The sequence below is a fragment of the Bactrocera dorsalis genome, chromosome 5, assembly GCF_023373825.1.
Source record: "Bactrocera dorsalis isolate Fly_Bdor chromosome 5, ASM2337382v1, whole genome shotgun sequence".
Taxonomy (NCBI): domain Eukaryota; kingdom Metazoa; phylum Arthropoda; class Insecta; order Diptera; family Tephritidae; genus Bactrocera; species Bactrocera dorsalis.
In genome coordinates, this window is record NC_064307.1 from 41260380 (window position 1) to 41282585 (window position 22206).

The window sequence follows — 22206 nt, forward strand, 5'->3', positions numbered from 1 at the left end:
AAGCGTGGAGATTTGTAATGCAGATGCTGCGCATGCGCGCCACAGCTGGTCTATGCACAGAAGTTCGTAGTTACAAACGTAAGAGAATGAAATTGTTTATCAATAGCGTTGTTATTATTGTTGTGTTTATTGTTGCTGCTGCCTTAATGACTACCAGCGGGTGGCAAGCGCTGCTTGAACAAATGCGTTCGCATGCACTTATTAGCCATGAAATTCCAGCGCGATAACTCTGAGCTGCTGCAGCACATGCGCTCTCTGCACTGCCTCTACTTGAAGCTTTAAAAATTGCAATCAACTCTCTTTGGTGTGCGCTCTCTCGCTGTCTTCGTTTATTAACGCTCACTCACTGTAGCTTCGTTGCGCCCACCAAGTTTCTCATTGCCACTTTTGACTCTTCGCAGTGATGCTGTAGCGATCTTTTGGCATTCGCGCGTTGACAATCACGCCGTTAACATCTTAAATAATGCTTGCCGCTTGCTTGGTAGCAAAATCAAAATATTTTACACTACTGTCCAGCGAGCTGCCGTCTCTCTGCATGCTTGCTTGGCTTTGAACGTACTAAATGTTGGCGTTGCTATTCGTAAAACCGTAAACTACTCGTCGCTCTCTGGTACTGATTGCTTGCTCTTTGCCACCGCGCTGGACTTATTTGTAAGCCTCTAAGGCTGCTCTTATTTCGACAAGCTTTGTGTTCGCTTGAGTGGCTATTGCTGTGTGCTATTTCACTGACTCTTTGAGATATTGCTATTTGGGATTAATTTTCAGCCTTTCACCTCACTACTAGTCGTAATGTTTTACGATGTTGTGCCTTTGCGCTCAGCACATCCACTGCTCCTCGTGAGAAATTGCTCTACGCTAAACAAATTGCAATGTGTTTGTGTCTTTTCATTCATGCATTTACATATATTAACTTATATAAATTTTTTCACTGGAACTGGTTGCATTCTTAACATCATCTTTGCATTTATGGATGATCATTAAACCAGTCGCTTAACCAATAACTAATGACAGCGTATTTAATGTTTTGAATACAAATTATGAATAAGAATAAATTTATCAATCGAGTAATCAAAACTAAAGTGAAATCAAAAGACTTAAGCGACAAACTCGATAAAAAAGCAGCTGTTAGAAATATGTTAAAATGAAAATTTCAAAATAACTGTAACGAAACCAGAAGAGTGTTGCTGTAAAGTAAGGATATTTTTAAAAGTTGTCAGCTCTCTTAAAAGGTAAGGTAATCATCGAGGCCAATTGGATAAGTATATTTAAAACACTTAAGGACTATACCGAAAAGCAACAGCACTTTTTCAATTCAATGTTTCTTATGAATTAGCCATTTGATTACATTGCGGTAAGTACTGTTAGAAAGTGTGATTGCTGCATCTATTGTTTTTTCAGTTCACTTCAGTCACTTTTTTAGTTATTTGTAATATAATTTTAGCCATGTCTCGAATCAAAGAGCACGTGTTGTAACGCACGCTGAAACATATGTAGAAATGGACTCAAGACCATTACCAGGTCAACAATTTTATACAAAACCAAAAGACGGTAATATCGACATGTCAATGTCAACAATTGATCTCGTAAAATTTAGCGAGAAAATACTCATCTGGCAGTCTCGTTGCTCTTGGGGCCTTAAGAGCACTTCATTTTTCACAAAGGGTACTACAAGGTGCGTTTCAAAGTAAACAGAACTTTTTGAATCTAGCGCCCCCTGGTGGCGCCATCTATATGTCGACTGGTGAGTTAGGATGCTATCTTTAGCGATTGTCCAGTGAGAATTTCATGACATTTCATTGATTGGAAGTGAAATTATGTCGTTTTAAGTGTTATCGGTGCGAAAATGAGTTTCGAACAAAGAGCCAACATTAAATTTTGTTTTAAAGTTGGCAAAGCTTTTACCGAAACATTTCAATTGATGAAACAAGTTTATGGCGATGATTGCCCATCCCGTAGCAGAGCACTCGAGTGGTTTCAACGTTTTCAAAGTGGTGAATTCATCAAAAAATAGCCGAAATCATCATTAAAATTCATGGAAATGGAATTGAACATCTCCAAAACATCGACTTATCACATTTTGACCGAACATTTGGGCTTACGAAAGGTGTGTGCACCTTTCCAACATTCGGAGGACGATTATTTGATTAAAAACCGCATTTTAACCATAAACCACTACCCGTATTCACCTGGTATGGCACCGTGCGACTTCTTCCTTTTCGGAAAAATGCATTTGCCTGTGAAAGGAAAGCGTTTTATGCAGACGTAGAAGCCATTCAAAAGGCTTGCACCGGCATACTGGCGGCCAAACCGTCCAACGAGCTAAAACACTCATTCGACATGCTTTTGGACCGTGCAAAAAGCTGTATTGAAGCAGAAGAAGACTATTTTAAATAAAATAAATTGATTTTGCCGAAAAAACCCATTTGTTCTGTTTTTTTTTTCTTAAGTCTTGTTTACTTTGGAACACACTTTGTATATCGGCCGACAATTATAAGAAGAAGTCTCTAAACGGTTGCCTTATACAATTTTATAAGGAACTCATCGTGTCAACATTATTTTGGCCTGATTTAGCCACAGTATATTACGCTTATTCCACGTTGGCTTTGCTGAAGCACAACAATGTCAATTTTGTTAGAAACGAGGAGAACCCTCAAAACGCTCCAGAATTTCGACCGATGGAGAAGTATTCGACAATTGTTAGACGGAACTTGAAAAAGGATCATCGAGTTGCCGAAAACGTTGACGAATTTACAAAACAAAACTCGCTTAAGGCATTACGAAATAATTCCATGAACGAGATTAAACGAAAAACTCGGCATAAATTAAGCTCTTCTATTTATTATTAAAAAGAAGTTACAAGCAAAAACAAGAGAAATTTTCGAATGATTCAGTGTGTTAATTATAAACAATTAAGTACAGTTCAATCATAATTATACCCTGAACAGGGAATATTAAGTTTGCCACGATCCTTGTAACGCCCATATCAGAAATCGGCTAAAATGCCCTGAACCTTGTGTTGAGGGTGGTTTTGGATGTCTACAAGTATAACATCGCTTATATCGCTGCCCTACCATCGGAGTGGATAGTCACCGCTCTGAAGAAGGTTTTGCTTCGGATCAGTAAATTTACTTCTACCTTTACGGCATGCACCTCCGCTTGGAAGACACTGGAGTGGTCAAGAACTGGAGATAATGAACAGTGCACTCCTCCACCAACCCTTTCCGCTAGCATTGATCCATCCGTAAAAAGTGGAGTCCCTCATTCTCATATCTCCCTCGAAGTAAAATGAGAAAAAAAGCGAAACGATTGTAATCGTCTAAGTATCCTGCCATACACTTCGTGGCTACGTCCACTGCTACTTTATGCAGAAAGATATTTTTCGCGAGTATTGTCTTTTCTTCCACCAGACAAAAATTCCATAGAACATTATAGGCTTAACTATAATTTCATAAAGCCAAAGTGCTGACTTTGGTGCGTGATTCCACCTTTTACCTATGGTTCCCGTGCAGCAGTACAAGGCAACCGATGCCTTCCTTGATCTTTCCTCGATGTTGGGTTTCCATGAAAGCTTCCTGTCTAAGATTAACCGTAGATACAGAACAAATGTTCCTCTCATTGATCCTAAGTACACCTCTAATATTATATACTTCCTAGTGAACAAACCAGTTTAGTCTTGCTAGGATTTATGGAGATGCCGTTTTCAGCAGCCCAGTTGCTTCCATTACTAATCTACCGCGTCTGTAACTCGTCAATGGTATTTAGAAATTTTCAACTATGAGACCTTCCGCTTAGATAATCCCCGGCTGCCGATATGATGTATACGCAAACATTTTCAATATAAACAGCAGTATATGCACAGGTAAATATCACCGAATACAATATTTTATTCCTTCGCCATAACAGATGAATTATGATTAAAAGTGATATTTAATTCTGAAATAAACATTATGCATACTATTTTTTTCCTATCGTCCTATTATTGTAGCATTCAATATTCATAATAAATCCACTGATCTTCTACTTCTGTCCCGCCTAGTGTCAGATACATAATTCTTTTTTTATTTCTTGACATCTTAATTCAAGTATAATAAATCTCATACAACACTTTTGGGATTAATAACATGTGTTACTATTGCTTAGTTGTAAATTATGTAATTGAAATTCCAAAGGCCAAACATTTAGTAATGTCATGTCAAGGTTGATAAGCGCATCAATATTTTTTGGACAGCTGAGTATGACCACATGCATCCATTATGTATGTACCTGTTTAAGTAAAGGTAAAGCGACTAATTGCAAAGCAATTGAAAATTCAATTAAACGCAAATAAAATTATCAAAATATTATATAAAATTCTTCAATGAACAGTCAATCGCTCAAGCTAATACGATAGTTTCAATATTTACATTATTCATCGCAAGAAGTCCACCAAGCGAACTACTTTTATATGCACGCTTCTATTTGTATATATGTATATGTATTAGGGTGTGCGCTTTTTGTCAGCCTTTTATTTAAATAAGTTTCAAACTGCCTGTGTGTTTGCTAATTACTCACAATTATTGTAATTGAGACTTGCTTCTAATTTCACTTATGAAGGCTTCTGCGTCCAATCATGCTTGCCTTATCTCTACCGACACTTTGGCAGCCAGAGAAACAGTCTTATAAATTTGAAAAAAAAAATAGATCTAATCGAATTTGGTTGAGTTATTGTTCAAATAAAATTAAAATTCAAGCATGTGTCAAAGATATGAAGATGAGTTAACATAAAACGTGGGAAAAATAAAGAACAGGTATAGCGAAACTAGCATAATGTCTCCAAGAGGTCTGAATAATTTTGAAAAAGGCAAAGTGCCAATTTTTTCTAGGCAATTTATAACAAATCTTCTGAATTTTTATTATCATGCAACCAGAAATATTTTTTTTTTTTTACTGTGAAGGGATCACTTGAGATATTTGATGCATATATGTTATGTTATTAAACATTACCTGCACAATATCATTCTATGAATATTACAACTTCCGGATACTCGACATTATTTAGTGTTTTGAGAGTGGCAAGGTTTGGAATTTCTAATAAAAAGGACTAAATGTAATTTCGGGTGATATTAAAACTGCTCTTCTGTACCACACTTGCTATAGACTAAGGCAAAAAACAATCCTGAAACAATATATTATATTGAATGACTATAGGACTAAAGCAACGTGTTGAATATTTCTATTATGAATATTCGGGTATGCAAATACACTGGGCAAAGTGGGAAAAAATATACAATATACGAAACATAGATTCATGTATTCACTCTGGAACCCCATCGACAGTCATCCGAACCAAACCCGTGAATCGAAAACTAAGAGTGGGAAGACACAACAGTAATACTATCTTGATAAGGAAATAGCCATTTAAATTACTAAAGGGTTCTTGCAACATTTAAAGGAAAATGCAGAAAAATAGTTTCACTTGAAGAAAAAGAACAAGACAAAGTATCACAAAATAATAAAAACGATAACAATCGGGCTTGAAGAGGGGCCTCTAATGGTTAGGATTGCGAAAAAACTTTAACTTCGGCTGTACCGAAGCTTTAATAACACAAGATTTTGATCCGTCAATTCGATCTGAACTATTAATTTGGAGATTATACCGTTGTTTTGGATACCGTAGCTGAGAGTGTACACGAAGAGAGTCGATTCGGCGCTGTTCGCAGCAACTCTGACTGACGTATGGAACGATTTCGCGCATTTTACTTCGAGATCTTAAATTGAAAGCATACCAAATTGTGCAAGAACCGTATCCGCTTCATTATATGGACCCTTGAAAAGTTCCAAAAAGATCCGACGTTTTCGAGCCAATGTTTCTTCAACCATGATATAGACAAGCAAAATTGCCGCATGTGGGACAAAGAACAACATGAAGATATTCAAAAGCTGTCATTTCATCCAGAAAAAACAACAGTTTGTGTGGCCTTTGGTTTGGGTCTTTGCAATCATCGTTCCATATTTGAATGAAGCTTGAGATATCGGTTACATTTCGTTTCAACAAGACGGTGCCACTTCCCACACTTCGGTCGGTTGGGCACTAAGATCATGTGATATCACACCGTTAGACTTTTTCCTGTGGGTATATGTAAAGTCTAATGCGAACAATTCCACTTCGATTCAGGTCTTGAAACAAAACATCACGTGTGTCATTACCCAGTTAGCAGTTGAAATACTCAAAAGAGTCATCGAAAATCAAGGACTATCTGAGATGTAGTCACAGCCGACATTTGGAAGAGATAATCTTCAAAAAATAAGTGCCAAAGAATGTTCATTCGTATGATAATAATAAATATTCCGCATTGAATTTGAAGTTTCTGTCTTTTTTTAACAAGTAGAGACCTTCGAATTGGATTACCCTTTCTAAATCTGTGTTTCTTTTGGAGCCATATGAGTGCCCCAATATATAGATTCGATTTGGGGATAGCTCTTCCTTAGAAATACAATTTCTTTCATATAAATTTTAATGTAAAATTCTATATTTCTCGATGTCAATAAGATTCATAACTATCTTGCCATTCTTAAACTCATTGTGTATTGTTTAAAGCTTTGAGATTGATTTTTGTTTGGCAATAAAAGTGGGGGATCCCAATGCTGTAGTGATTCCGGTCTTATCCGTCGATGAATTTGAAAAAATCGAAAATTGAAAAATTTCGAAAACTGCCTTTTCATAAAAAAGGCTATACTTTACAAGACGGTATCTGAATTTTTAAAAAACTTTTAAATTTTTATTATATGTATATTTATCTAAAATTTTAGAAAAGTCTGACTATGTGCCTCTAAAAAGGCATATCTCAGAAAATACTTGTAAATCCAACTGACAAATAACCCACACCCTAATAATAAAATACCTTAAAACACACTTACAAATATAATAATCTACATATAAGTATGTATATATGCTTTGATGGGTATGCACATCTCGTTCTGTAGGTGTGCACTTACCTGAAGGTGGACTTGTGCGTCCGGCGAACATCTTTGCGCATAATAAATTAGACCAGCCGAGTGTGAAGCTTTTGCAAAACACGCAGTGGCAACTTCTGCAATGTAGGCAAATGTTGGTTTTGTACTTGAGGAGCGGACTTAAATCGCAAATATTAGCGGGTATTAGCAACTAAGCGCATGACAACGCCAACGTCAAAACAAACAGCATTCGCAGAGGTTAGCCGGCAGCTTAGCTGGCGAAGAGCAGTTACGCGACTCTAGCAGAAGAGCGCCAAGTGGGCAATTTCAATCGTTGAACGATCGTAATTCACACCACAAACGATCCGGTATTTTTCGCATTTTTTCTAAGAATAAAAAAAACTGCGCCAGCACGAATACACATTGCAAAATCTTCGTAGATTTCCTTAAGACACGCTGTGGATGGCCGACTATTTGTAAGACAACCAGATGTACATGATGATTACACGGCGGTGCTACTAAGTTGGGCAAACAGAAGTGTCGCAATGCCATCATCTGGCAGCTATTGCATACCCGTGCAACAACAACAACAAATGCAACAGCTGCATTAATAGCAGTAACCAGTACGCAGGTATGTACGAGGGCATGTGCTCAAATTTTAATAGAATGGAGAAGAGCAATATCGTTCAACGATTTGATTTTAGTTTTTGATAAGAAAATCATGCACCGGTATTATTGATTCTCTTCCTCACATGATACAAAAATTTATTTAAGACATTTCAACGAGGTCGTAGAGCTTCGAAAACGTCCGTCACCAAAGAGAACTCGTTCCCACGACAGTCGGGTCTAAGTAACCGGAATGGACCCCGAATTTTAATCAGGCCAAAGACAGACAGACAAACAAATCGAGAGAACTCCGCCGCTACAACAACAACAACATATCTTGACAGAAGTTCTCGATCTCGTATTTGTAAACCGGTGATCGACGAATGGCAAGATGGCTGAGGCAGTAATCGACTCGAAATATCCCATCCATCATGCAATATCGGGAATGCCGTATTCGCTCACTTCGGACAACAAGCCGAATCTTGAGATCACTTCAACGCGATTCATAATACTGTTTCAGCACAATTGAAAGATTTTACTGTATGTTATCTTACCGTCCTGAAAATATGGATCCTTTAGTTTACACCAGAACCCAAGGAACGGTTAAAACAGCGGGCTCCACCTGATGATCTGGCTCCGAAGTGAAAAATTTCCTATCAACTGGAAAGTTAATGAACAACGTTTTCTGGGACTCGAAAGGAGTGGTCGATGTCAGCTACCTGGAGAAGGGTCACTAAGCCCTTTCAAAGCCAAATTGCAGTAATTTTCAGAGGACTAAAAGAAGACAGAGGATCGCTGGAACAAGTACATCGAGTTTAAAGGAGACTATATAGAGAAATCACCTTATAACCGATTTTTTCTTTTCTCTTGTAAGCTAAGCATATTTCGAACCGCTCTCGTAGCAATGCTGAAGCGGTAGCCAATAACAGCAGCAGCCGGTTGAGCTGCCACGTCGAGTTGAATGGGGTAATTGTGCGATCGCTTTTCTTAGTCGTATCTTTATGCCATAACGCTGTTGATGGCGTTTATGTATCACACAGTTGTTGCCTGTTTGCTATTATATGTAGCAATATTTGTTGTTGTTCTTGTTTTAGTTGGAATCTGCTAATATTACCGGTACAACCATATTTAATGGCAGCGCGGCAACAAATGGTGAGCGAATTTCAATTGTGCGAGCAGCAACTAGCCCAAAATATACACACATACACACAAAAGCATATCGACATGACTTCCTCATGCCACATACGGTATGCCAGCTTGCTGGAGTACTTTCATGGATACCCCCAACAATTTCCGAATACCTTATGTAAAAACACTTTTACTCTTTTGGCAGAGAATGTTGTATATGGGCATTCACAAAAACCAAAACAAAAAAAAAAAGAAAAGCAAAGAAAAAAGAACTATAAACTATATAAACTATAACTATAAAAATTGAAAATAAGAATAGAGCAAAATATAAAAATATAAATTATTAAAATCTAAACATTACTCTTAGGTTCTACGTACATCCCAAAGGCCCGTAGAGGCTCCCACGTTACGGCCAAGAATTTTATATCCATCAGCTTCCACTCCTTTTTACTAAAAACTTTGGATAGACCGATGGACTGGCAACTCCTTATTTTTAATCTTCTGTGTGGCAAAGGGATTAAGTTCTCTCTTCTCTTCTATGGATTCTGGTCGTTAACGACCTGATCAGAAACCTTGAGGATCGTGGCTGATGGGTGATTAGCTATACAAGCGATGTAGCAGTTATGGTCAAAAGAAATTTCCTGAATATCGTGTTCGAGTTGTCGCAGGGGTATCTCAGCGTTGTAACAAATGGTTTTATTTATTAGAAGATTCAAGATCACGGTGGCACCGCTACCGCAAATGGGAGACATCTGTTTGCGACCGGCAATACAATGAAATATCTAGGACTCATCCTGGATAGGAAGTTTTCGTGCAAGCCGAATATCGAAGAGAGACCAAAAAAGACATCGATTGCCTTATACTCCTGTAGAAGAGCTATTGGCAAAAGCTCTTACCGAAAGTGGTTCTCTAACGCTACGTCACCATAGTCAAGCTCTTTATGTTCTATGGAGTCTTTATGTCGTTGAGGGCTTTAGAAAATATTACATTTGCAAAGATACTCGAGAGCGTTCTTTCGGGCGGCGCTTATCAGCATCTATGGTGTACTAAGGTCCACTTCAACTATGACAATTGACGTCATCTTGCACACAGTGCCCGTAGACATCATCGGAAGGTGCATGGCTGCGAAAATTGCTATCGAACTCAGAGAAACTGAGTTCCTAAAAGAACACGTATCTGAACACTAGGATATCCTCACACAGTTTGATTTCATTCCGGATCACTTAGATCATGGGGGCGCCAAACCGAACTCTCGCGGCTCCTCCTCTGCCCATATACCGGCGAGGAAGTTGTGGGTGGGAAGAAGCCGTTGAAGAAGAGGGACAGTTAGCTTATTTACTGATGGGTTAAATTTTGGTGGGAAGGTTGGCGGAGCGGTTTACTGTCAGGAACTCCATTATCTCCAGCTTCAGACTTCCTGACTATTGCACTGTCTTTCAAGCCGAGGTTACACTAATTAAAGTAGAAACAGATTTAGTGGTCAAGCCACAGCGAATCGCAGGAAATTGTAAAGCTGATGAGCTAGCAAGGAATGACACTCTAAAACCGTTATTGGTGGACTGGAAGCAGGTCGGTGCTCCCGTATCCTGTTGCGGTCTACTAGTAGATAGCTTGGCCAGCGCTAGGCCACCATTGGTACATGTGCTGTCACAAATACCTTTTGGACCAAGATCGATCGCAAGAGATCTAGTTATCTCTTTGCCCTTAGTAAGTCTAGACTCTGCCTAGTTGTGATGCTTTAACAGGCCATTGCCCTATTGACGTTTATGCTGTAAGATTGGAAATCTTATCAGACGCCATCGACACAGTTTTATAGAATGCAATGAAGTGGGAGGTCAATACTTAAATAGTTCGGAGCGCATACCGTCAGACATCCCACCGAACTGGTGGGAATGGAAATTCAACGCCTGTGCAAATTTGTATTGGCTACTAAGCGTTTTGCTAATTTAAAAACCTAAACATGATTCTCTCTGTTCATTGTTTATGTATTTTAGCTACGAATTATGAATAGTTATTTTAGTTTTTTTGTATTTTTGTTTTAATTGTAAATAAGATAATTGTTGATTTAAACAGAATATAATAAATTCAATTTAAATACATTTTGATTTTAGCGCGAAATATCAGTTAATTTTTAAGTTTACTTCTTCTTCTTCTTTCCCTTTTTCCCTTTCTTTCCCTTCTTCTTACCACCACAGAGGGCGGCGAGCGCTTCGTCCAGCTCCTTGTCGGTAATCTGTGTCTCCGTGGTCATTTTCTGTTTCGGCAACACAATCGGTTGCTTCGGCGTCTTCAATTCGATTTCAATGGTGTTGCGCTTACGGCGATGTTGTTGTTTATTGCCTAGTTTCACTAGGAAGACGTCGCTATCGGTGTCCTCGCAAGTTTTGTAGCAAACCTGCAAAATTTTATTTATGTATTTAATCAAAGGCAAATTTAAATTAAAAGTAATGCTCATAAGGAATTATTTTAGATTAATTTGTCTCCTCACTGCTAAGGGTAAAGGAAGTGGTCGCGAGGCTTCAAGACCTGTGGGAGTGCGCCGTTCTAGAAATAGTAGACCCTAACTGTATTCTCTTTATTTTGAAGGCGAAGATTCTAATATCTCGCACGGTAAAAAGCGGAGGATGCTCTGCAGCTCCTCAGAAGACGAAATTGGGATGTTCGGAAGGTTGGAGGATGCTGACGGTCACCAACACCGACAAGAACGATGGTAGTCCAAATACTTCCTCCCAATAAACAAGTTGACTGAGGATTTGTAGTATGAAAGAGTCGGGAAGGTGTGATGGCACGTAGGTAGCATGCACCTTCGTCTCAAGAAGCGCAACCTAACCGACAACATCGAAAACACGCCAGAGAAGTCGAGTAGAAATCCGAATTTAACAGTGAACATTCTTCAAATAAACTTGCATAAGAGCAAAGTCGCCTCTGCCGAAGTCCTCTTCAACTAAGACAGGATCGCCTCCGATGATGCTTTTGTTCAGGAACCATGGACAGCCTCTGAAAACATGGTGTCTGGACTAGCGTCGCCAACATACTTTACCGAGTGCAACAAACAAGATGAGAACAGTCATACTGGTAAAGAAACGTGTACATTCATGTTATTGATCCAAATTTCTCTTCAGATGACCTGCCTGTAGTAGCCGTAAAAGATGACAAAGATTTGTAGCTAATCCTTGAATCCTGTTATATGCCAGACGATGGTGAAGCGGCCCAATAGAACGCCGTTGGTGCATGCAACGGCTACTGGGTAATAAGGGCAAACACCAATGGCCACGGCATAGTATGAAGTAGCGGGGAAAAAAGGTTTGAATCTTTACTAAACTTTATAATGATAAGTAATCCAGCAATGGCTAGCCGGAAAGAGGAACTAACATATATATCTTGAACTTGTAACACTGTATACGATCAAATTAATCACTGCCGAAGATTGGGATGTGCTTTGTACACCCTCATTTCTTGCCCACAGCTATGTGAGCTTTCCCTATAAATTTCAGGAATCGTAAGGATATTAACTGGGATCTGTATAGCAAGGCAGTAATTTTAATCCTTTGGACCTATCTCTTGGAGAGAGGGCGAGATTCGTATTCATACCGAAGGCGGGCAAAGCAGAAGCAATATAGACCAATAAGTCTAACATCACATCTTCTGAAAGCATTTGAATAAATTCTTCTTACCCAAGGGGACTAAAATATGAGTATTTTTAATTTGGATTTGGGCTTGATTGAATAATAATTTACCATACGTACTATGTCTTGGAAGGACATATGAAGTAGTAGAACAACACTCATACTTTAGTGGTACCCAGAACTTCCAGCGCTCCAAATATTACAAACTTTCTGCAATTATTATTTGATTGCAATTGGTCAGGTGAATGGTATACCTTTTCCACCTTGGTTGCGTTCGAGGTCGACCTAAAACCTTTGCAATGCTGTGGGTCCGGCTCCCAGCCGCAATGCTGCTTCAGACAGAACTGAATTTTCAATTCTACCTGTCTTTAGATTTAAAAAACAGCCACCAAGAATCTTCACAAAGTGCCAAGTCCAATGAACAGATTGGAGCGAGTTCCAACGGCTTACTGCGCTCCATGGTACCTGATTTAAGCCTCCGGTTAGAGCTTGTAGCTTGTCCCACTACCAGCATCCATTAAACTCAATGACTGGTGACATTTGTCGCTTGATCTAAAGTCTTTTCATTAGAAGGAATCTTGTTCTAAGTCTATAATATCAGAAAAGCAAAAAAGCAGACATAGTGCATATTGGATTTTAGTTGGCATTTTTCGATAGCCACCGGACAACGTGAACTTACTTACTTACTTTCCAAGCGCTGTGCCAAAGTGAAACATAGCCGGTACCCTGTACCCTGATAGCTCGTATTGCTTTTTGCAACCAAACTGAATTAAATGCAGGTTTATGGACAACTACCTTCAGTAACTGTAATTTACAGTTATGAACTTAAACATTTTGCTTTCGTACCCTTATACATACGGCCAATTTCCAAACAGTTATGTAAAACTAACAAAGATTTTAACGGTATTTAAGCGAGCTTATGCAATTTTCCAAAGCTCGAGTAGAAAAGAGCAACCTGTGCGCTAATTGTAACCACCGATAAATGGAGCACTTATGCAACACATGTGGCATAAAGACACAATGTACGGTGGATGTACGAACGAATGTATGTATGTTTGCATGGAATTGTGATAAAAATGTTTGTGGAAAACGATGAAAGCGAATTGAATTGAAAAAGTTAAACAAATGCACGCAAACTGGGACAAATCGGTGCTCCGACTAGATACCATACAATAAGATTCAATTGCATTGGATTGGTGGTTTTTATGGTATTGCATTGGCCCAGCTTTGATTTGGCTGACTTGCTACAATTGCTATGCGATGGAATTTGTTGGCGATGTCATGCGAACGAAAGCAATCGAATGGAACTGAATCATACTGAAATGCATGAAATGAGAAGTGGTAGCTTAATGCGTTGCATATACAGTAGTACGACTTATGGATGCCCTGCAGGAATAACTTGAGAAATGAGAATACTAGTTAGTGGCAATTGGCACGAATCGGAAGCCTTAGGAGTAATGATTAGACGAATATATAGATTAGGTTACGTTTTCGCTGTCGCACATAAACCTGCCTAATCGTAAAATGGAAAATAAGTCGCTGGTAGAGATAAGGAATTCTAGACATCCTTTCACTAGTATTGAGCGCGCAGGCAGCGAACTCAAAACTTATAACGCTGCCCTACCATCGGAGTGGATTGTCACCGCTCTGAAGGAGACTGCGCTCCGGAGCAGTAGATCTGCTGTTTCAATTACGGTAGCCACCTTCACTTTTGCAGTGATCAAAAATACTAAAACTGGAGCTGATGAAAATTTCCCGATAGTATACTCTTCTACCAACCCTGTTCGCAAGCTTTGTTTTATTTAAAAAAAAAAATATTTCAACAGCCTTCTCCTCGAACGAGTTCTTCCGTCCCAAACCTATCCTTTCGCGAAGGTATGTAAGCAGAGAAGCGAGACAGGATTAGGCCCGACGACCAGGCAATCGGAATATTGATAACCAAGTGCACCTTATTCGGGTTCCAGGTCACAAAAGTATAGCAGGGAATGAGCTGGCTGATTCTCCGTAGCATCCACCAAAATGGTAATCTTTCATTGCAGTTGGTCCCCACACCATAAAAGGAGCTGCTCCGCAAGGACTTTTACCATTATAACGGGCCATTATAAACTCACGAAGCACTTATATAACATGGGTCAAGCTGTGCGAATTGCTGGCTCCGCGACTTGGAGTTTGAAACTCCAAAATACCTCCTAATTGACTGCTCAACACCTCTGCACAGTCTATAGACGCATGATAAATGCCATTGGATCCATGTTTCCAAATAGGAATCACAGCGCCTCAATAGCACCAGCAGTACATTGGAATTTATCAATTTTCTAGGACTTGGTGTGTCGTTGTGACTTACGAGAGGGCACAATAGACCTAAGGTCGCGGTGCAATCCTCATTTACTTGTCAAATCTAATCTACATCAAGGCTTGCAGTGTTCTTCATCGTTTTAAACAACATGAGATGACATATATTGAGAATTTAAGAGGACTGTGTTTAGAGCAACCCTGGACATATACCACATTTGTCAAAGACCAAAGGAATCCAAAAGATGTAGTGAGACCTCGTCTTGTCTCAAAAGATAACTTGACTGACAAACAGAAAATCAATGAAAAAAGATAAGCGGAGACCTACTTGAAGACTTCTAATGCACTCGGTTCGACCTGAAGGCCTGTTCCTACGTCTGTTTCACGTTGAGATCGACTTCACAATCTACGACGCTAGCTACGGTTTCACACCACAATTTCATTTCGAATTTTCCCGCAGGGCCTGTTAACAACTCCAGCATTTGCAGGGGCCAGCAACAAGTGCATTTAGAGTACAGACATACCTACCATAGAAATGCGCGTGCAGTCGTCATTGTTATCTGTGTTATACATACAAACATTCCGCTCCGCAGAATAGCTACTTTTATATAAGGCAAAAGCAGCAGCAACATCCGTAAGCGGTGGCAAGTTGATAAAACAACAACATAAAAGACAGAATTTATACACTGCGGTTTTCATTTTCTCCCAATTTTCTGCGGCGCAATGCAAATACAACAACACGAACAATCATTACGAGTCGTTGCAATCGGAAAACGTGTGTAAATGTGTGTTTGTGTGTTTGAGCGAATGCAAGAGTTCGTGGACGCAGTTAGCTTATCAGTCAGTCGATCTCTACGTGGGTTATTCAGTTGCGGTCTATAAATCAGTGGCGAAAAATGAGGTCCACAAAATCGACTTGTGCAAATACTCAATCAAAGTGAATGTGAAACGTGCCACTAAATACGAGTATATCTTGGAGCATGTTGGGAGTGTGTAGACATGCGCTAACATTCACTCACTTTCAATTGATCAAGAATTACCGGCAGTTTTATAACTACCCAACATTTCAACTCTCGTCAAAACTTACCTCAATGCCCTTCTTGCGGGTATCGGCATTAATGCCCTTCAAAGTGTCTTTGATCTCTTGAGGATCGACTTGTAGACAACAGTTGCGGACATCTTGTGGATGTAGTGGCGGCGCAATCGGTCCACAATCGTCAGTGCAACAGGGTCCCTTACGTCGATAGAGTTCAAGTTTTTGTTCCGCATTGCAGATTGACTTGATCTTATTGAAGGGCACGCAGTAATTATCGGGTTCGCAAGAGTCATTGCCGGCATATTTGATATTAGCACGTATTTTTGGTAATTTCGGTCCGTTGATGATGTGACCGTTCGTGCGTCGTTTTACGTGATTCTTGGCGAAATTACTGCGTTGTAGTATTTCATTTATGGTTTCACAACGATTGTTGTTGTTGTTATCCTGTAAATATAAGAATGATGGTAATAATAAGAATGACAATGAAATGAATCGAGAAATAAGACAAAACGTTAACTTCGGCTGCACCAAAGCAACATCGCCTACACTTCACAGGTGTATCTCCTATAGCAATCATATGCATAACCAAATATAAAATCTTAAATGATGTAATGATCGGATCCTTGTTCGGAGATTCTAGAGTTGCTTTGGATAATAATCCTTATCGAATTTCGTGAATTTCGTTTTTGTCAAATAAAAAAGTTTTCCGCATAAGGGCTTGATTATGTCCGATCAGTTTGTCTGACAGCTATACACTATAGGGGTCCGATATCAGCGCTTCCAATAAATGAGCGGCTTCTTGAAGACAAAAGAATCAATATCTCAAAAGCTGAGGGACTAGTTCGTGTATATACAAAGAAACAGGCGAACATACAAATGGATATGACGGAATTTACTCAGCTTGTCACGCTGATCTTTTCTATATAGGGTCTTTCGACGTTTCTTACTGGCTGTTACAATTTTCGACACAAATTTATTATACCCTGCTCAGCATATACTCGTAACATGTAAGGAAGGGGCTACATACAGATTTAATAATTCTTAATTATAGACGAAATTGAGAATCGATTACAATCAACAAGGAGGAAGAAAATTATTACATTGAGTATGTTGCGGCTAGAGCAGTAGAAGAAAGAGAAAGTGAAAAAAAGAAATTTCATATTTTTCCAAAAACTTTCGATGAAAGGTCAGCCCTATGCTCTGAAGATCTTATACTCGATATCTGAAGTTAATTTGTAGAAGAAATGTTCGCGTATTTTTTCAGTTCGATACCTCAAAAATTTAGATAACTTGGGTAAAAATGCCCATAAGTTTTTTCACGGTAGGTCGACTATGGTTCGGACGTTTCATTGCCCGACCATGAAGAAGTTCTAATAGCAATTGCCAGTCTGACGAACAAAGCAGCGGGGGCCGATAGATTATCTGCCGAGCTATTCAAATACAGCGGCGGAGAACTGATAAGGGGCAAAGCATGCTCGACGATTGGAATTTAAGTTTGCTCTGCCAATACACAAGAGAGAAACTCCACTATCTGCGCCAACTACCGTGGGATAAGCCTCCTCAACATCGCATATAAGGTCTTAGCGAGCGTATTGTGTGAAAGATTAAAGCCCACCGTCAACAAACTGATTGGACCTTATCAGTGTGGCTTTAGACCTGGCAAATCAACAACCGACCAGATATTCACCATGCGCCAAATCTTGGAAAAGACCCGTGAAAGGAGATTTTAAAGTTACTTTTTACAGCACGAAAAGGAGCTGCCTTTATGCCGCGATGTCTGAATTTGGTATCCCTGCAAAACTAATACTGGACGTTGAGAGCTCCGTCAGGATGGGGAAGGACCTCTCCGAGCCGTTCGATACCAAACGAGGTTTTAGACAAGGCGACTCCCTTTCGTGCAACGTCTTCAGTCTACTACTGGTGAAAATAATTCGAGCTGTGGAGCTGAATCGAGAAGGCATAATCTTTTATAACAGTCTACAGCTGCTGGCGTAACCCCACTTCGATAGTTCTGCTTTCTCCAGACTGGATAAGAAAGCGAAGCAAATGGTTGTGAACGAGGGCAAGACGAAATATCTCTCGTCATCAGCCGCGAAATCCAACGTAAAATAACTCTTGCCAACAGGTACTACTTCGGACTGAGTTGGCAATTGAAAATAAATTCTTCTCTCGGCGAACAAAAACCAAACTCTATAAGGCACTTGTTATTTCCGTCCTGCTATATGGTGCAGAGGCATGGACGGTGGCAGTATCTGATGAGTCGACATTACGAGTTTTCGAGAGAAAGATCCTGCGGAAGATTTATGGTCTTTTGCGCATTGGCAACGGGGAGTATCGCATTCGATGGAACGATGAGCTATATGGGCTATATGACGGCATTGACATAGTTCACCGAATTAAGAGATAGTGGCTACTCTTGCTAGGTCATGTCGTCCAAATGGACGAAAGCACTACAGCTGTGAGAGTATTCGAAGCAGGATCCGCCGGGAGAAGCAGAGGAAGAGGAAGACCTCTAATCGGTTGGAAAGACCAGGTGGAGAAAACCTTGCTTCAGTTGGAATTTCCAACTTTCGCCAAACAACGAAAAGGTAGAACGACTAGAGCGTTGTTGTAAGCTCGACTATAACTGCGTAAGCGGTTTCTACGCCAATAAAAAAGAAAACGGTCCAGGCAATCCCACCAAAGCCGAGCTAACATTCGACCAAGGATTAATAACTCTAAAGTAGTTTGGAAATATTTACTGCTGTTACAACAACAAAGTTTGTGGGCAAATTCGAAATATTGTTTTCTTTACAAAGTTCTACAAATATCCCAAAAAATAATTAATTATCAAACAAATTTTTCAACTCACCGCATTATTCTTGCCGTCGCAGTCACTACCACTATCAAGGTTATCCTGAACACCATCATCAATACTCTCCACTTGATGTGTGTTCTTGAGGACACGTATTACCAGGCCACTACCATTAAGGCAAGCCTCGAACTCTTCGTATGCCTCAGGGCCCGGTTCGGGTTTAGTAGGAACAATAAAGCACGGCGGCATAATTTGTGGCGGAACACATTGCTGACAGGAATCCGATTCTTCTTCGGTGCTTCCTAATGTATAAACATAAATTTAAAGAGAATTATTGATGCAAAGAAACCAAATAGCAGGAGAAGGTTTAGAACATACCCTTTTGACTGTTTTTTACGGAAAGAAATTCATTTTAATTTTTATAGGTTATGTTTAATTTTGAAGGTTGTAGAATGAACAATTTTATGTTTTTAATTTTTTTTAAGCATATTTTTGCATTAAATAGCGTAGTTTCCGTAATGCTCTAGCTTTGGCTGTGTAAATGATAAGAAATTAGGCGAAAGTTGTGGAAGCAACGAAAACATACTCAAGGAATCGCACCCGTTTTGTTAGCACATATTATGGGAAAGAGAACTCGGGTGTGCGGTAGGAGAACGTACCGTGGAAGCGCTAAGTTATTTGTAATTTTTTGAGCGGTTTTAAGGTTATGTTGCATTTACTGCCAAGACTTGTGTACTGAGGAAGTACCGAACAACGAAAGCTTTACTAACGAAACCAAAGCAAATAGTTTATAAAAAATTTTCTTACATAAAAGTTTTACAACAAAAAGGGTACGATCCGCTCCTACTTTAAGCTCTTCAAATCGACTTACCCGCCTCGCATTCGTCCATGCATTCTTCACAGGTGCAGCCCTTCGGCTCGTTGGAAAAGTAGCGTTGACACATATCTGTGCGCGGTTCCTTCTTTTGTTGACAAGGGTCGGGTTGCGGGCAGCACGGAGGCGGCGGCGGGCAACAAGGCGGTGGCGAGCAGCAGGGCGGCGGTGGTGGACAGCAAATATTTTGCGATGGTTGCTTTTTCTTCTTCTTACAACCACTGGGACATTCTACACATTTCAATTCGATTTACATACAGATTTCTTGCATAACTACAATATATACCACACACTTACCCCTGTCGCAATAGTCTTCGCACTCTTCGCAAGGACAACCCTTGTCGGCATTACAAGCAAAGTACCGACGACATATGGGTTTTTTCTTTTCCGGATCCGGTGCACAAGGATCTGGCATTGGGCATACACTTTGCGGCTTGGACGCTATGGCCGGACAAGTGGATGGGCATGGTGTCACCTTTTTACCACAAGCCGTCGAACAAATGCGTGAGAATGGAAAACTGGATACAATCGTTGGTCCATTGCAAACCAGACGCATTATGAGTACTAAATTGCCGGTTTGCATATGTTTCATATTGAATAGCGGCAGCAGACGCTTGGTCAACTCCGAGGTGGGACACATTTGTTCGCGGCGTCCAAAAGTTTCGTCATCACAATCATTATCGACGACTGTAGTCTTTGATGGTGTTTTCGGATCAGGCATACGCGCGGTATGTTTGACCAATTGCTCCAACCAATTTGGATTTTCAATATTGAAGCTTTCTGTTACCTTATCGAAAAGTGGCTTGATTGGTATATCTGTGGCACCGACGAGGAATTTGCATTTATCCGTTTTCTTCTTATAAATGTGTATTAGCAGACGATCTTTGTCCGTTACTGGCGACTCCAGTGAGAAGAGACAGCATTTGCCACATTTAGGTGCGCAAACGTCGACGCATTGACCGAACTCGCGATCACATATGGAGACGAAAACGCTGGAACGAAAAGAGATTTCACAGCACGTTGGGTACTCCTCTGGGGCGCAATGATTTGGCCGTGTTATCAACAGATCATCGACCACAAATTCGAACATGTACAGAAAATTTTGCGCCATTTTAAGAATTTAGTTATAAAGCAATTTTATTAAAATAGATTTAATTTTTATTGGTAAAATGTAAAATTTTTCTGTTTGGATTGAAAAATAAAATTGTTTCATGCCAAAAAATTTTTGGAGTGGAAAGTCGTAGAATATTTGCATTTGCCTCAGCAAGTAGAGCGATGTTAATTTAATTCAAGCATTCACATAGATATGTGTGAATAGCTTGGTTTTCCGCTAAACAATTGAAGACTAAAATATATTTTACACCCAAAGGAAACGTCGTAGACCCCATATATGTATGTATGTATATAGTCCGTTCCAACGACACTTGAGTCTATGTAACTGGAACGGACTCGGACTTTTTTAAGGCCAACGACTGTCAACTCGTCAGAATACTGCCACTACAACAACAACAACATCCCTATATAAATATGAATATAGAAATAAATGATCAGCGCGAAGAGCTGAGACGATTCTGCTAAAATTCCCTACAGTCTTGAGATAGCTATCTGAAATTTTGCACGCTTCCCTTTGTTCTCAACAAGCGGCTCATTTGTCGGAACCACTTATAAAGGACTACTTTAGTAAATATGTAACTGCCATACAAAATGAACCTTCAAAACTGAGTTCTTTTATGGAAATTGTTTATCTTTGACAAGACATCTTCGCGACTTTTGGCGAACCTTTCCAATTTTCGAGCAATTCTTTTAGATCGGGCCACTATAAATACCGATATGTAACTGACATACAAACTAAACTATCAAAATCAAGTGATTATTTGAACCACCTTTTTAATTGTGAAGGATATTTTAGCTTCGGTGCAAACGATGTTAATGTTTTTCTTATTTGTAATTCATTTTTTTAGTTCTTAATTAAAGCATAAAAAGGGTGACCACTCTTTTAAAAACATCTGCAAAATAATAACAGATTTTTGTTGGTTACAGAATTAATAAAAAATGTGTTATATTTTGCACTCAACACAATTGTTTAAATTTTATATAATTAAATTATTTATCTATAATTATTTATTTTCTAATATTATTGTACGATAACGCTTGAGATTTCCATATTGATGGAAAATTTCTTAATTTCTTATTTTCATTTGCGTAACACTTTCATCTTTAATCCTATAAACTATTCATTATTTCACATATTTCTAAACTATGCACCACGTTTCATTTCTTGTATTTGCTTCAATAACAATTCCATGCGATCCTTCATTAGCGGCTGACCGCGCTTGGTTTTCTTGCTGATCACTTTTGTTTTCTCTAAACGTTTCTTCTTGTAATTACGTATGCGTTCCTCTTTTTCACGCTGCACACGCTCCTTTTCAGCTTTGGATTCTGCAATTTTTTGCAATCTTAGTTCTTCACGTTCCTTTAATTTTTGTTTTCTGGCCTAAAATAAAAAGAAAATATTATAAATAAATGTAAAATAAACAATTTTTTTACAAGTGTGTAAGTCTTTACCTCATCTTGTGGCTTTTTCCGGCGCCATTGGTTTGAGTTTGGCATATTAGGTTTATTAGACTTATACTGTTGCTTTCCATTATTAAGAAGTTTTCGCTTATTTTGCTGATGCCCTTTAATAGCATTATTATTTTTCACTTTTGGTTTTGAATTTCCCATATTTGAACAAGTTTTTTGTTTATTTACAATGAAAAGTAAAACAAATTTTGAAATCGCACATGGAAGATTTGTTGAATATTTTGTTTAGCCACAAATCAGCTGTTTACGATTGCCAGTGTTGTATTGTATTATATATGGAGCAAAGCGTTGTTAGTTATATGCTTGATGAACTAATATGCATTGTAGATATGGC

The 22206-nt window shown here is 39.2% G+C and overlaps 2 protein-coding genes across 2 annotated transcripts; both read right to left on the minus strand.

The window, feature by feature from the left end:
* Positions 1 to 10690: 10690 nt before the first annotated feature.
* On the minus strand, positions 10691 to 20525 carry LOC105229023 (hypothetical protein). Its single transcript, XM_049457338.1, has 5 exons — positions 19587 to 20525; positions 19287 to 19520; positions 18473 to 18717; positions 15673 to 16065; positions 10691 to 11062 (listed from the first exon to the last, which is right to left on the minus strand). The coding sequence occupies exons 1-5, from the start codon at positions 20398 to 20400 to the stop codon at positions 10805 to 10807; spliced, it is 1944 nt and encodes a 647-aa protein (XP_049313295.1). The 5' UTR covers positions 20401 to 20525; the 3' UTR covers positions 10691 to 10804.
* Positions 20526 to 21391: 866 nt separating this feature from the next.
* Positions 21392 to 22124, minus strand: LOC105229024 (thyroid transcription factor 1-associated protein 26). The gene is made up of 2 exons (XM_011209071.4): positions 21855 to 22124; positions 21392 to 21783 (listed from the first exon to the last, which is right to left on the minus strand). The coding sequence occupies exons 1-2, from the start codon at positions 22011 to 22013 to the stop codon at positions 21547 to 21549; spliced, it is 396 nt and encodes a 131-aa protein (XP_011207373.1). The 5' UTR covers positions 22014 to 22124; the 3' UTR covers positions 21392 to 21546.
* Between the last annotated feature and the right edge of the window lie 82 nt (positions 22125 to 22206).

Coding starts and splice junctions, on each gene's coding strand:
- LOC105229023 (XM_049457338.1), bottom strand. CDS start 20,400: ATGGCGCAAAATTTTCTGTACATGTTCGAATTTGTGGTCGATGATCTG. Junction 19,521..19,586: donor CGAAGACTATTGCGACAGGG/GTAAGTGTGTGG, acceptor TGAAATGTGTAG/AATGTCCCAGTGGTTGTAAG. Junction 16,066..18,472: donor GCGACGGCAAGAATAATGCG/GTGAGTTGAAAA, acceptor TTATATTTACAG/GATAACAACAACAACAATCG.
- LOC105229024 (XM_011209071.4), bottom strand. CDS start 22,013: ATGGGAAATTCAAAACCAAAAGTGAAAAATAATAATGCTATTAAAGGG. Junction 21,784..21,854: donor GGAAAAAGCCACAAGATGAG/GTAAAGACTTAC, acceptor TTTTTATTTTAG/GCCAGAAAACAAAAATTAAA.